Source organism: Melanerpes formicivorus, unplaced genomic scaffold, assembly GCF_026170545.1.
Source record: "Melanerpes formicivorus ecotype bairdi unplaced genomic scaffold, bMelFor1.0.p_v2 SCAF_90, whole genome shotgun sequence".
In the NCBI taxonomy this organism is placed as follows: domain Eukaryota; kingdom Metazoa; phylum Chordata; class Aves; order Piciformes; family Picidae; genus Melanerpes; species Melanerpes formicivorus.
Genome location: NW_027142442.1, coordinates 2,167,696 through 2,182,025, shown reverse-complemented (window position 1 = coordinate 2,182,025; position 14,330 = coordinate 2,167,696). Strand labels below are relative to the sequence as shown.

Genomic DNA, 14,330 nt, shown 5'->3' with positions numbered 1-14,330 from the left:
AGCAAGCCTACTAGTCTTACATGGTTGACCTTTTCCTCAGGGTCTTCATCCTAGAAGAATCAGCAGGCAAAAAGAGACAAAAAAGTTACAAGGAAGAACTACAGAAGCCTCCACAAAATAGCTTCAAGATTGACATGGCTAGCTTCAAGATTAACATGAATGATTGTCCCACAGCACAAGTTGTGAAATCTGATTTACTTGAACAAAGCACAAAGTTAATCCCACCACTGTAAGATATTATGTCCAGTTATTTATGCATACACTGTGATACAGCAAAGCAAGTCTGCTTGATTGCAATGGCATGAGGGTCTGCCAACAACCAGACCTTGAAAAGCATGCTACAGAGAAAAAAAATCAAATCAAATCAACTAACACACACTCCCACAAAAAAAAAGTAAAAATGAGAGAGAGTTGTTAGTCATTGGAACAGGCTGCCCAGGGAGGTGGTGGAGTCACCGTCCCTGGAGGTGTTCAAGAGGGGATTGCACCTGGCACTTGGTGCCATGGTTTAGTAGTCATGAGGTGCTGGGTGACAGGTTGGACTTGATGATCTTTGGGATCTTTTCCAACCTTATTGATTCTATGACTGAGAACAGACTTAGTTCATTCTCTCTGTAGTGTAAGAATATCCAAATATTTAGGTGCATAGGAAGCTAGAAAGATTTGTACAGATAGGCTCTGCAACCACACCAGAGACCAGGCTTGATGCTGGACTGCTCACTACTAGAGTTAAATACGGTAAGAAGGCTACAGCTGGTTTTTTTCAGGAGCTAGTGTCTCTCACAACAACCTCAGATCCTCTGCTGGGAGCAGGAGCTGTAGCACTTACCATAAGATAGGCCTTGCTGGCAACAGTGTTAGCTTTACTATATGAGCTTTAGGTTACCCTACAGTATAAGGGAGAGGTTTGGCTATGGGGTGGACGAGTAACTTGAGGAAAGTTGCCTGTTAGTCACCATGAAAACTGCAAACTGGTTGAGAACCTTTCTGATGTGCAGCAGCAGTGATAACGAGCTGCTAGGCAAGAAGGAATCACAGAATTGTCAGGGTTGGAAGGCACCACAAGGATCACCTACTTCCAAACCCCCTGCCATGGGCAGGGACACTTTCCACTAGATCAGGTTGCCCAGAGCCACATCCAGAGCGGCCATAAAAACATCCAGGGATGGGGCTTCCACCACCTGCCTGGGCAAACTGTTCCAGTGTCTCACCACCCTCATGGTGAAGAACTAAGAACCCAGTAATACCTACATTATCCTAGAGATAACTCTGCTCACAATCCCCCAGGGAGAGAATCTTGCATCCAGCAACACTGCACCAGGAGTATGCACAAGATGGATGGAAACACTACACTAGCCCACCTGTTGTCTCTTCTGGACTGCACCATCTCACCTGGAGAACAGAGAAGCCATGATTCACAAACTGCAAATATCTCTGATTAAAGTGATTTGGTATCTGAGTCCACTTTGTGTCTGAGCTGTCATATGGTCTTACAGTTTCACCACAAGAGGAGCAGAGGGAGAGGACATCCAGGTTAGGGCAGGTGGGGTGCAGAAGTGAGCTGTATCGGTGAGCAGTGTGAATAAAATCAGATTTGCCCAACTGCTAAAATCTGTTGAAAGTGTGTGTTTGTCAGCTAGGAACCCACTTGTGCCCACAACCAAGAGCAGAAAGGCTTCTGTGGGGCCCAACATGACCTAAACTTCTCTGGAGGTAGAGCCCAAGTAGTGCAGTAGCAAGGAAGGAAGGAAATCCAGCTGGACAACACATGTTGGAAAAACATTTAATAACCACTTCTTTGAGCAATCTTCCACTTGGATTTCACCCTCAGCAATTGATTTGCAGTTGTTTATTCACTCAGGTTAGATAACTGAGTCCTGGATTTCAGCCTAAAGAATCACTACCAGGAGTGTTTGTAAACCGAGTGGTGGAAGTCCAAATACCTGCTTTGCAAACTTCCCCTGTGGGAACATCCTTCCAATACACAGTGGAGGTGGGCCAAGCTTTTGTCTTTCTACATGAATCTATGCTGAATAAAGTATCCTTTACAGCACAGAAATTATCACCTTTTAACTGTCACCTGAGGACCACAGTTACACAAGCAACCTTACAAATATCAGGTAGGATAGGAGCACACTTTCAGAAGTGAAAGCATGGAGACTTTGATGCAATGTGGGAAAAAGAACCATCAGGGAACTGGTTCTTTGGGCAAGCCCTGATATAAAGTGTCCCTGTCCTATCTGTGCAGAAATACTCTCAACACAGCCTGGAAAAATCCTCATCCTTTAGGCTGACATGCTGCCTGCCAAAAGCCTCCACTCAAAAGAGCTACAAAGTGGTGTAGAAAGACACCAACATCACATTGAGACTGGGAAAAGCAGGAACCAGGGAACTCTTGGATAAGGTCCCAAGGGAATCCCATCATCAAAGGATAAAGAGAAAACAGGATGTGGAAGCAGGCACATTGCAGGATTTTTGCATACGAATGGAATGGAAAAGACCTTTGAGATCATTAAGTCCAACCTATCACTCAACACCATCTAATCAACTGAACCATGGCACCAAGTGCCTCATCCAGTCTCTTCTTAAACACTTCCAGTGATGGTGACTCCACCACCTCCCTGGGCAGCACATTCCAATGGCCAATAACGCTGTAAAGAACTTCTTCCTAACATCCAGCCTAAACCTCCCCTGGTGCAGCTTGAGACTCTGTCCTCTTGTTCTGTAGGTGGTTGCCTGGGAGAAGAGACCAACCCCCAGCTTGCAGCAGATATTTCAAATACATCAGCAAGTTCTTCCTTTCTTGTGTCCCAGCAAATGTGAACTAAGAAGGCTTTTCCACTCGGCTTTCTAAATCAATCTCCTAAAGACCTCCACACCTGGCCACACAGATATTTTTTTTTTGGTAGATGTCATCAAGCCAACATTCAGGCTGTGGGATGCAGTGATGTTAGAGCCAGGACTGAGGTTTGACTTTCGCTCTATACAAGTTTCCAGAAGTTTTGGTGGGATGGGATAGCAAAGATATTCGCCCTATCTGCCCCTCCTACTGCACAAATAACATCACCAGCTTGAGTGTGTCCCTCTTTGTCAGAAACTTGATAGCATCAAGATGAGTTAAAAAGTAACACACCAAGCCAGGGGATGGGAAAGGCTTCCCAATGGGAAAAAAACCAAAAAGCTGCATTACCCCTCTGAAAATGAATGTTTGAAATGCAGAGCTCTGGCATGCAGCAAGCAGATTTATCTCTAGGAATTCCCATTTACGGCATATTCCCCTGGGTGCCCAGGGAGCGCCTGCCGGTTTGCCAAGCAGCTCCAAAGGCCACTGCTGCAGGAGGATGCTGACTGCACCACTTACAGCAAATAATCATGTTCCTTCTTGCCTCCTGAAACAATACACAGCTGCAGCGTTGCTGTTGGTACTTGTACTCCTGAAAAGGCAGGAATGCTCTGTATGTCAAATGGCAGACTGTGAGCTTCGTGACCTTCAGTGAGCCCCTTGAGGAGACAAAGGTCTGAATTTGAAGGTAATGCAGACCCTTCCACACAGGAATGGGAATCATCAAATAGAGATTTGGGCAGAGGAATTACAGACACACCACTGCAGTTAAGGAATTTACTGTAGGAGAAATACACACACACACAACAGGCACTAAAAAGATACTAAGAGATCATACTTTACATAGAGCTTGGGGGAAGCATATTAAGCTACAAGGCACAAGAGGCTGCATTTGTGCCCTAGGGAAGGAGAGTTTCACAATGTCTTTGTAGAATACACACAATTGTCACATAATGGGCAGTCACTAGCTGGAAAGCAGCCCTGAGGAGAGAGACTTCGGGGTGCTGGTGGACAAGAAGCTCAACATGAGCTCTCAATGTGCACTTGCAGCCTGCAAAGCCAATCAGATCCTGGGCTGCATCAGAAGTGTGGCCAGCAGGTCAAGGGAGGTGATCCTCCCCCTCTACTCAGCTCTGGTGAGACCCCACCTGGAGTACTGCCTCCAGTTCTGGAGCCCCTATGACAAGAGGGATGTGGAGGTGCTGGAGCGTGTCCAGAGAAGGGCCACAAGGATGATCAGAGGGCTGGAGCACCTCTCCTGTAAGCATAGACTGAAGGAGTTGGGGCTGTTCAGTCTGCAGAAGAGAAGGCTCCAAGGTGACCTAATTGTGGCCTTCCAGTATCTGAAGGGGGCCTACAGGAGGGCTGGGGAAGGACTGCTCAGGATCTCAGGTAGTGATAGGACTAGGGGGAATGGAATGAAGCTGGAGGTGGGGAGATTCAGGCTGGATGTGAGGAGGAGGTTCTTCACCATGAGAGTGGGGAAGCCCTGGAATGGGTTGTCCAGGGAGGTGGTTGAGGCTCTGTCCCTGGAGGTTTAAGACCAGGCTGGATGAGGCTCTGGCCAGCCTGATCTAGTGTGGGGTGTCCCTGCCCATGGCAGGGGGGTTGGAACTAGATGATCCTTGTGGTCCCTTCCAACCCTGACTGATACTATGATACTACTATGATCACAGAATGTTAGGGGTTGGAAGGGACCTCCAGGGATCACTGAGTTCACCCCCCCTGCCAAAACAAGATCACCTAGGGCAGACCGCACAGGAATGCATCCAGGTGGGTTTTGAAAGTCTCCAGAGGAAACTCCACAGCCTCCCTGGGCAGCCTGATCCAGTGCTGTGTCACCCTCACAATAAAGAAGTGTCTCCTTGTGTCAAAGCAGAACTTCCTGTGTTCTAGCTTGTACCCATCATTCCTTGTCCTGTCACTGAGCACAAATGGAAAGAGCCTGGCACCTCCACCTTGGCACCCACCCCTCAGATATTTATAGACATTGATAAGATCCCCTCTCAGCCTCCTCTTCTCCAGACCAAACAGCCTCACTTCTCTCAGTCTTTCTTCACACCAGATGCTCAAATCCCCTATTCATCCTTGTGGCTCTCCGATGGACTCTCTCAAGTAGATCTCTGTCTCTCTTGAACTGGGGAGCCCAAAACTGGACACAGTGTTCCAGGCATAGTCTCACCAGGGCAGAGTAGAGGGGGAGCAGAACCTCCCTAAACCTGCTAGAGACATTTTCCTTTATGCACCCCAGGACACCATTGTCTCACTGGGCCACAAGGGCACACTGCACTGCTGTCCCATGCAGAACTTGCTGTCCACTAGCACTCCAAGGTCTTTCTCCATGGACCTGCTTTCCAGCAGGATTGCCCTTGCCCCTAGTCTGTACTGGTGCCTGGTGTTATTCCTCCCCAGATGCAGGACTCTGTGCTTGTCCTTTGCCTAACTCTCCAGCCCGTCCAGATCTCCCTGGATGGCAGCACAGCCTCCTGGTGTGTCAGCCATGTCCCCCGTAGCATCAGCAAACTTGCTCAGGGTACACTCAATCCCCTCACCAGGTCACCTGAGGAGATTTGCTACTCTCTGGAGTCTCTTTTGGGAGACAGAGTCCAGGTCATGGAAAGATCAGTTTTAAAACTCTGAGGAACTACTGAGGGCAGAATCACCATCCTGAAGGTAAAGCTGCACGTGAAGGTGCCAAAGGTTTAAGATTAAACCCCTTTATCTTCAAAATCAGTGCCAAGTATAAAACTGCCTATGCTGAAATCAATTACATGGGGCCTCCTCCACTACTCCCAGCTCCAGAAAAATGTACTTTTCAAAATGTATTCTGCATTTCTTTTGGGAAGGTTCCTTGAAAGGGTTTCGACGTGACCAGATGGCTGAATGAGCCATCCATTGTAACAGCTGACCCCACCACCTGGAGGCAAGCCAAGGACAAGCTTCCAGAAAAGCCAGAGGTGACTGCCAATCTAGGGTGAAGGGAAAAACAAAATTACTTCTACTAAATGCTCACTTTGGTATCCAATATGACCATGTATGAGAAGCCTCCAGTTCTGAAGCAAAGGAAAAGACAAGGATCATTTATAGTGTGTTTGGCCTCTTCTTCAGTACTCAAAGGTATTCAGTTAACAGCAACATTTAGCAACAAAGAATTGTCTGAAGGAAGACTACTGACAAATGTTTCTTCCTGGTGGTTAAGATCCAGTAATAACATATCTGAATCTTGTAAGGCGTGGAAGACCTCACCCTTCTGCTGCTGACAAGCTCACTGCTTTCAACAGAAGATTGTAACTATTTCTTAGCCCTCTCCAGGTTTGAACAGGAGCCTTTATGATCTATTCCCAGATAATCATAGAATCACAGAATCAACAAGGCTGGAAGAGACCTCAAAGATCAGCAAGTCCGACCTGTCACCACAGACCTCATGCCTACTAGACCATGGCACCAAGGGCCACATCCAATCCCCTCTTGAATATCTCCAGGGACAGTGACTCCACCACCTCCCTGGGCAGCCCATTCCAATGGCTAACAACTCTGTGAAGAACTTTCTCCTCACCTTGAGCCTAAACTTCCCCTGGCACAGCTTGAGACTGTGTCCTCTTGTTCTGGTGCTGGTTGCCTGGGAGAAGAGACCAATCCCCACCTGGCTACAACCACCCTTCAGGTAGTTGTAGACAGCAATGAGGTCTCCCCTGAGCCTCCTCTTCTCCAGGCTAAACAACCCCAGCTCCCTCAGCCTCTCCTTGTAGGGCTTGTGCTCAAGGCGTCTCCCCAGCCTCATTGTCCTTCTCTGGACACATTCAAGTGTCTCAGTGTCCTTCTGAAATTGAGGGGCCCAGAACTGGACACAGGACTCAAGGTGTGGCCTGACCAGTGCTGAGTACAAGGGCACAATGACTTCCCTGCTCCTGCTGGCCACACTGTTCTTGATGCAGGCCAGGATGTTGTTGGCCTTCTTGGCCACCTGGGCAATAAGAGAGACTATGATATGAGACATACCACGTACAACTGCAGTAAGTTACAATCAGGCATCGGTACATCTCTTACTAACCAAGGAAATCAGTCCATGAACTAAAACAGCCAGTTCCATTAAGAGAATAATCTGATGGTGAGCCACCCTAATCTGAAGGGTAACCAACAATTACACCCACTTAAACCACCAGCTGGTTTCTTGACTAACCTATGAGCCCCACATTATTTCAAGTTATTAAATTATGCCTTCTGCAAACTCCCTCACAGGATTCCTCCTGACCTCCCATAGCATAGCCAGGAAAGGGAGAATGCACAGGTGGGAGATGATTCTCCATTATGCCTATCAAGACAAAAGAGACTATTTTCTCCAGGGAAAAAACCAAACAAACAAGCAGAAAAACCCACAACACAAAACACAACACCACCACACCAAACCAAAACACACACACAAAAAAACACCCCAAACCTGTCATTGCAAGATATGCCTTAACAGTGTATTTTTAACGGCATCACAGGGACCCTGGGGAAATATCCCCCCACAAAACCATTTGGGCACAGATGGCTGAGCAAACTACTCCATGTAATAGGAGAGGATCATGGAGTAGCCACTTCCAAGATAGAATGTTCCAGGACTCTGAACAGAGTAGTTTAAAACACAGCAGACTGGACTAGACTAGACTAGACTATAGACCAGATCAGACCAGATCAGACCACACCAGACCAGGTTTGAAGAGACCTTCAAGATCATTGTATCCAACCTATCATCCAACACCACCCAACCAACTAAACCATGCAGCCAAGCACCCTGAACACCTCCAGCGATGGCGACTCCACCACCTCCCCAGGCAGCCCATTCCAATGGGCAATCACTCTCTCTGTGTAAAACTTCCTCCTGACCTCCAGCCTGAACCTCCCCTGGTGCAGCCTAAGACTGTGTCCTCTTGTTCTGGTACTGTCTGCCTGGGAGAAGAGACCAACCTCTGCCTGTCTACAACCCCCCTTCAGGTAGTTGTAGGCAGCAATAAAGTCACCTCTGAGTCTCCTCTTCTCCAGGTGTTTGAGGAGCAAAATCTGTATGTAATTTCTTGACAAGTACCCCTTCCAGCAGGAATTGCCTGTGGAAAAGCCATGCTAACATCAGAGAGCAAACTGCCAGGTAGAACGTGAGCATTCTGTAGCACTAAGCAAGAGTGAATCAAAATGGTTTCAATCTCATCTTTCTAGGTATCAGAGGATGTTGGCTCATTCTCCTGTCAAAGAGGGGTTCCAGGGCATCTTCTGCTTTTTGAAGATGTACTGACAGACCCAACTCAAAACAAAAGGCTTTCTCCAAAGACAAGTGGGAATTGAGTTTGCCTATTATTACTCACAAGACAAAGTTTCAGATGCTTCAAAGCTAACTCCTGGCATGACTTTTGTAGCCTGTGCACGGTGGAAAGCATGTCGCTATACAAACTTGATACTGACCACCTCGCATAACGAATTCTGGCTCCAGCAAAAGCAAAGTGCAAGACTGGGGCACCTGCCTGCCCCTGCTGTCTTGCTACCATGGATGGGTGGCAGTCACAAAATTATGTGCCTGCTCGTATTTTAACTCCCATGGAAGATATGCATGTGCAAGAGGCCTTAAGTGCTGTGTGATGCTACTCTCCCTACCTCACACGAGAAACTCTGGCCCCGGATATGACCCTGTGTGAAAATCACAAGATGCAGAGGGAAAGGGACAGGGCAGTCACATGGCTCCCGACTCTGAGGGCAAACTTCAAAGGACGGCACACACTGTGTGGGAAACAATCTCAGAAGAAACGAAGAATCCTCCACTGAAGATACCAGCAGGACCACAGACAGGTTCTCCTGACAGGACACCCACCTCTCCGAGAGAAGCAGACGAGGAATTCTTCCTGCCGAGATTCTCATCCGGTAAGAGGTCCTGGCGGGCTCGACGGCCCATCTTTAGTATCTGTAGCACAGGAGAAAACGCGAAGGAGCGGAGGGCAGATTACTGAGAAAGGCTGCTTCAGAGCAGAGGGAAAACGCAAGTAATAGTCCTGCAGCTGAGTACCCCTCCTCGGCACAAAAGCACTTCCAGCTGCAGGCGTTACTGCTGCGGCCGCCCCCGAGCCGGCCCTCAGCCGCTCAGCCCTCCCCGCTGCGCGGTGCCCCACAGCCGCCTAACGCCCGGCGCTACCTGAGGGAGAGCCCGAGCAGGCCTCTCGGAGCCGGGAGCCACACCATTTCCCCGCCCACCGCCGCCTTGCAGAGAGGGCTGCTGGCCCCGAGACCGCCCAGCCGCACTCGTCCCGCTGGCGTGGGAACGGACCGCGGCTGCAGACCCCGCCGCCCCTGCCCAGAGTGACTGGGGCCCGCCTCGGGCCCGCGCCTGGGCCCGGCCCCGCGCCGGCGCTGCCTCCCCGCCGCCGTGGACGGGCAGCTGGGGCGGCGGGTGACGAGGCAGGCTCGCTGCGCCCCGGGCCCCGCTCACCCCGGCGACGCCCCCGCGGCGCGGCGCCTCCGCTCGCTCCGGCTCGGCCTCCATCCGCCGCCGGTGCTTCCGGCACACCGCCCGACCCCGCCCCCGCCGCCAGCCTCCCGCCCGCTCCGCGCCGCCGGCCCCCGCCGCCCCGCGGCCTCGGCCTGCGCTGAGTTTGGTCACTACGGACGGCCTGGATACCGTCCCCAGGGAGCCCGGCCTGCCCCCGAGGCGGCCCCGCGGCCCCTCAGCGCCCAGCCTATACCTTGGGCCGCCCCTGCCCGCCCCGCCGCCGGGGGCCTGGCCCAGCAGCCAGGGGCAGCCGGCAGGCTGCACACCTCACAAAAACCGGCTCAGCGCACGCTGGATACTCCTGCCAAGCGGCCGGCAGTGAATTACGACACCGGGTACGCCTGGCAGCCACATAAATACCCGGCTCCGTTAGCTGTCTTAACATCTTTGCCTGACTAATGGTGACAGCGGTGCCACGATTTCTCAGCACAACACGTCATGAAAGCTCTTTTCTATCAGTTTTTACTTTCATATGCATCAGGGGCAGATTAAAAACAGCCTGCCACTCTGCTTTGTCCAGCTCTTGACGGGATACACTCTTAAATTCCCACTACGGCAGATAATCCCAGCCTTGCAGATCTGTCTACTCACAGAGCGTTTTGCCACGCATCCTGATTGCTTCTCATGCTCTCCCAATTCCCTACAGCTCTCTAACGCTGCCTTCCAGAGCCGCCAGTCCCCAGAGCACTCGGGGAGGCAGTCCCGAAGATCAAACAGAAGCACAATGATCATCATACACGTCTCTAAAGCGTAAAGTGTGCAGAGATCTCCACGGAGCTGAATAAAACCACCTCTGGTTCCCTTTTTTTTGCTGGACAGATGTCTAGATTAATTGTAAATAGATCTGGCTTTGCCTCCACACCATAAATAAGCATTCCGCTCTCCAGTGCTTTGTCCATTAGCCTGTATTTTTCTGGTATCTCTGACATTCCTCAGAATCTTTACCCATCCTCATCAGCCTGAGTACTTGTTACCCACTTTCTCTGCTACTACAACCAAGAACTGTACCAGACCACAAACTACACTGTTAACATTTTCCCATGAGGAAAATTATCTGTGTCACCCTGAAGTTTTCAGCCATCCAGGAATACCTTTTACTGAAGGCACTGGATCTCGCTCAGTACCTGCTTAGCTTCAGTAAAAGCTCATAGTCTGGCTCAAGAACTTTAAGGAGTCTAAATAAATTGTGTCAAGTAATTCCTTTAGTCCATTTTTCCTTTCCTTACTGCCATTTTCAAGTGGTTCTGCTATGACTGTGATGATCCAAGGATTAAGTGAAATAAGATTTGTGGGCAGAAGTAATAAGTTTTTATTAGACTAACTGAGATAGCTGGAAAAAAACAGACAAGTAGTGTTTCTGTGCCTGAAAGCCTGCCTGTTTTTTCCAACTATACCAATTAGTGCAATAAAAGATATTATCTCCCTTTACAAACCTTGACATGTTTAAGGAATTCAATAAGTGAGATATGATTTTCCTTTTTTGAAGCCAGGATGGTTAGGTTCTATGAAACTATGATCTTCTGGATACTTTGTTCTTCTCTTTGAATTACAGATACAAGTATTCATGAGGCAGAGAGGGCAAGTTTTCATCTAGCCCCATGATTCACCACTGGGCCACGGGGATACAGCCTTGCATTTCCCAGTTCACAGCCGCTCCTCTGAAGAGCTGCTGCAACACTACAGCTATACAGATACCAGAAGACAGAGGGGCCTGTAGTCCCAAGGTTGCAGTAGCTACTGCAGTGTGTCTAAGTTCAAGCATACACTTAGAACTGACCTTCTTGATCAGCAAAAGAGCTTTCTGAGCAGAGCGTGGTAGCATCCAGACCAACATCCCACCAAGGGCATCCTTGGGGCAGGAATCCTTGGGTATGAGTGCATTGCTAGCTGTGTCCCCAAACAGGGAACTGTCAGGGTGTTCCTACCAGAGGCAGAGTAGGAAAAGTGCAGGGTGCCACCTTGGACTGACAGGTCATGGACCTGTGGGTCCACTCATCTGGAAATGACCTCCCTAAGCCTCTCCTCTCAATTTCCCTATGGCCCCCATCCCAGACACCACCCCACTAGTACATCCCAGCTACCTGCCAAGACACACTGTGCTGCTTGCTGCCCACCCCAGTGACAGAAGTCTCAGGTCATGTGAAGGAGAGTGGAGTCCATGCGCAGGAAAGAAAACATTTAATCAGTTGGGGAGCTGAGCCTTGTTTCACAACTTCAACTTCTGACTTCAGAGAGAGAAGAGCAGACATGCAGAAAGAATGAAGCCTAAAATCTGTCCTGCCTTAAGTCCTTCTGGACTCCTCCACTCACTGGAGCTGGTTTGTCACTCTCCCTGACATATTTTTGCCTGCTTGAAGAGGGCAAAAGGAGACAAAAGGTCTTCATCCACCCATTTCACGCTGTGGCTGAAATGGATCTTGCCTGTTTTAAACATTGGGGGCACCTTTGCTTAACAGCTTAATTCTCTCCTGCCCTACTGGTAACACTGAAGGCACCCCACTCAGCTGAGAAGATGACAGTTATTAGGACAAACATTTAGTGCTGCTTTGTCTGTCTACAGTGTTTTTCTGTTCTTGCTTCCCATCCAATTCAGGTCCATGTTTCCAGGATTTCTCCTTCCCAATGTACAGTTTCAGATGTGTTTTCAGCTCTCAGCCTGTATTACTTGTTCAGTTTTGTCCTCACCTATAAATCTCATTGCTGCCACCCCCTTCTCATCTGAACAGCAAGAACTATGCAAGCATTCCTTTCACGGACAAGTTCTCACACCTAAGCATGAACTCTCTCCATCTGGTTTCAGCCCAAACCCAACCACGCAGAATAGGACTAAAAGAGTCCCCCACTAGCACTGTTTGCTGTTGATTACTCCTTGACTGGACCTATGAATAGAGCTTGTGTCTGGTCCTCCTTCCACCCAAGAGAGAGCCAGGAGAGTCTGGGAAAGCAATCACATTTGAGCACTCCCACATGCTTCTGCTCCTAGACCACCTTTAGAATGAGGGCACACACATGTAGCTGTAGCTATGGTGGAAAGTCCACATGGTAGTACTACTGTGGGAGAGAACAATGACCACCTTATTCAGAGCAGCCAAAGATTTTGTTAAGCAGCTTTCTGGCAGCAGTAGGATTTATGGGATGCAGGGGAATTCCAGTAGCAACCAGTGACACAGCACTGTGCCTTTCTTCCTTACCCAGCCCTCGTGCCAGGCGCCCAGCCAGACTCCTGATTTCAACATGGGCCAATTAATTTGAAACATTAAGCTTTCACTGGGAAGCAAAGTGCTTGGTGCAGGCTGCTGCTCTAGCCTGCTTCACACTAGCAGCACATTGGCAACTCCCAGCATCTTGGATTTTTCTGCAATTTTATTCTCTGAGCACCTCAGAGTATTTGCCTTATCTCTAAGGGGTTTCAGAGGAGGGAAACAACTGCAAATAGTCTTTTATTTGTGTGGCTTCCAAGACATAATCTCCTAACAATTGCAAAGCTTCAAACAAAAGGTTTGTTTTTCTTCTTTCTGGAAGGTGAAAGGGGCTGTGATAGGCAGAAAAGGCCCACACGTGTGCCTGTCTTGATCTCCATGAGAACAGACTGTTCAGGTTGCATCAGCCCCAAGCTCAGACTGTAAAACCCAGGCAGGGTTGCCAACTATGACATATTTCCTAGGATACTCACATGTTCAGTAGCCCTATTGGGCTCTCCCACAGCCCAGCTGGATTCCAGCATGTCTAAGACATGCAACCTATTAACAACTGCTGCTCGCAGCCACCATCAGTGGTTTCAGTGTCTGTCAGACCACGAAGCTTCCCCACCTCTTCTCAGCCCAGGGAAAGCAACTCCCAGAGCAGAAAGTGAGTGGCCCAGTTCTGAATGGGCACTATACCTACATTCTTCTCTGTTATTTCCAAGCAGTAAGTTCCCACTGTCAACTTGTAACAAAAGTCTGCTCTCAAGCCATTAACAACATAATCTTACATTTTGTGCTGTTGCATTTTATTCCATTTCAACTGTCTCAGTCATCAAAATTGCCTACCCCCTCCTATAGGATATCCCAGCACTCCCCTGTATTGTTAAAGCCATCCAACTTTGGACAAGCAGCCAATTTCATTAGCACATCCATTTCAGTGTGCCAAAGTCATTAATGAACACTGGGCTGGGAACCAGCCACTGGGGAACTCCTCCAATAATCTCTTATAATTCCTGTACTTATCTCCATCTTAACTAATAACTCACCATGCAGCACTGTAGCAAATGGATTACTGAAGTCCAAAGCAATCAGGTTTTCTGCATTGAGTGTGACCTTCAACCTAATGCAGGGCAGAGGAGGTCTCAGAGTGGAACAGCATCCAGAATTCATTTCAGAAGTGACTGGGGAACTCTAGGAACATCCATCCTAATCAACATAAAAATATTCCATGGACAGTTAATGGCAATGCTCAGACTTTGCACCCTACTCCAAGTCATGATTTGCCTGACATCATCTTAGAGCCACTAGGTTATGTCTATCTGCTCCATCAAAGAACTCAAAATTGTCTTCCCCAAGCAAAACATATGCAAACTGCGAGCGCCTCACTCTTCAGTCTCCATAGAGCTGCTGGGAATGAGTTCACCAGGCAGCCAGCACACCCAAGTGCCCCATGGATTTCCTCTGAACCTTTTCCGCACTCCATGCCCTTGGTGAGCCTCTGGCCTCTAAGCTGGCAGTGCTTCTCCAAACATGCAGGTGAGGGAAAACTCCCCAGAGACATGCCTGGCATTCCCAGCCACGATTCCCAGCCTCACTGCTGTCAGACGCCAGCCCCTTCAGGTGTCAGAGCCACACAACCCTGGGAATCACCTCTCCTAGAGCACAAAGCCCCCATAACTTTCTTCCACAGAGAGCTCTGCCCAGCTCCCACTTCACCTAAATGCCCTGCAGCAGCTGTGCCTGCCGCATTTTCCTTTCTGCTCAACCTAATGGCTGACTTCTTCCACAG

General features: G+C 49.1%; 1 protein-coding gene across 3 annotated transcripts in view; it reads right to left on the bottom strand.

The window, feature by feature from the left end:
* The window catches only part of IFT43 (intraflagellar transport 43), a 53,121-nt gene extending 43,744 nt beyond the window's left edge, over window positions 1–9,377 (bottom strand). For 2 of the 3 annotated variants that reach the window (XM_068165504.1, XM_068165505.1), the window contains exons 1-3: window positions 9,297–9,377; window positions 8,685–8,774; window positions 21–50 (exon numbers count right to left, since the gene is read on the bottom strand). In XM_068165504.1, coding sequence (XP_068021605.1) covers window positions 21–50; window positions 8,685–8,774; window positions 9,297–9,350 — 174 coding nt within the window. In that variant the 5' untranslated portion in view covers window positions 9,351–9,377. The remainder of the gene's footprint in view (window positions 1–20; window positions 51–8,684; window positions 8,775–9,296) is intronic. The other variant, XM_068165506.1, reaches the window with a different exon arrangement.
* Window positions 9,378–14,330: the final 4,953 nt, after the last annotated feature.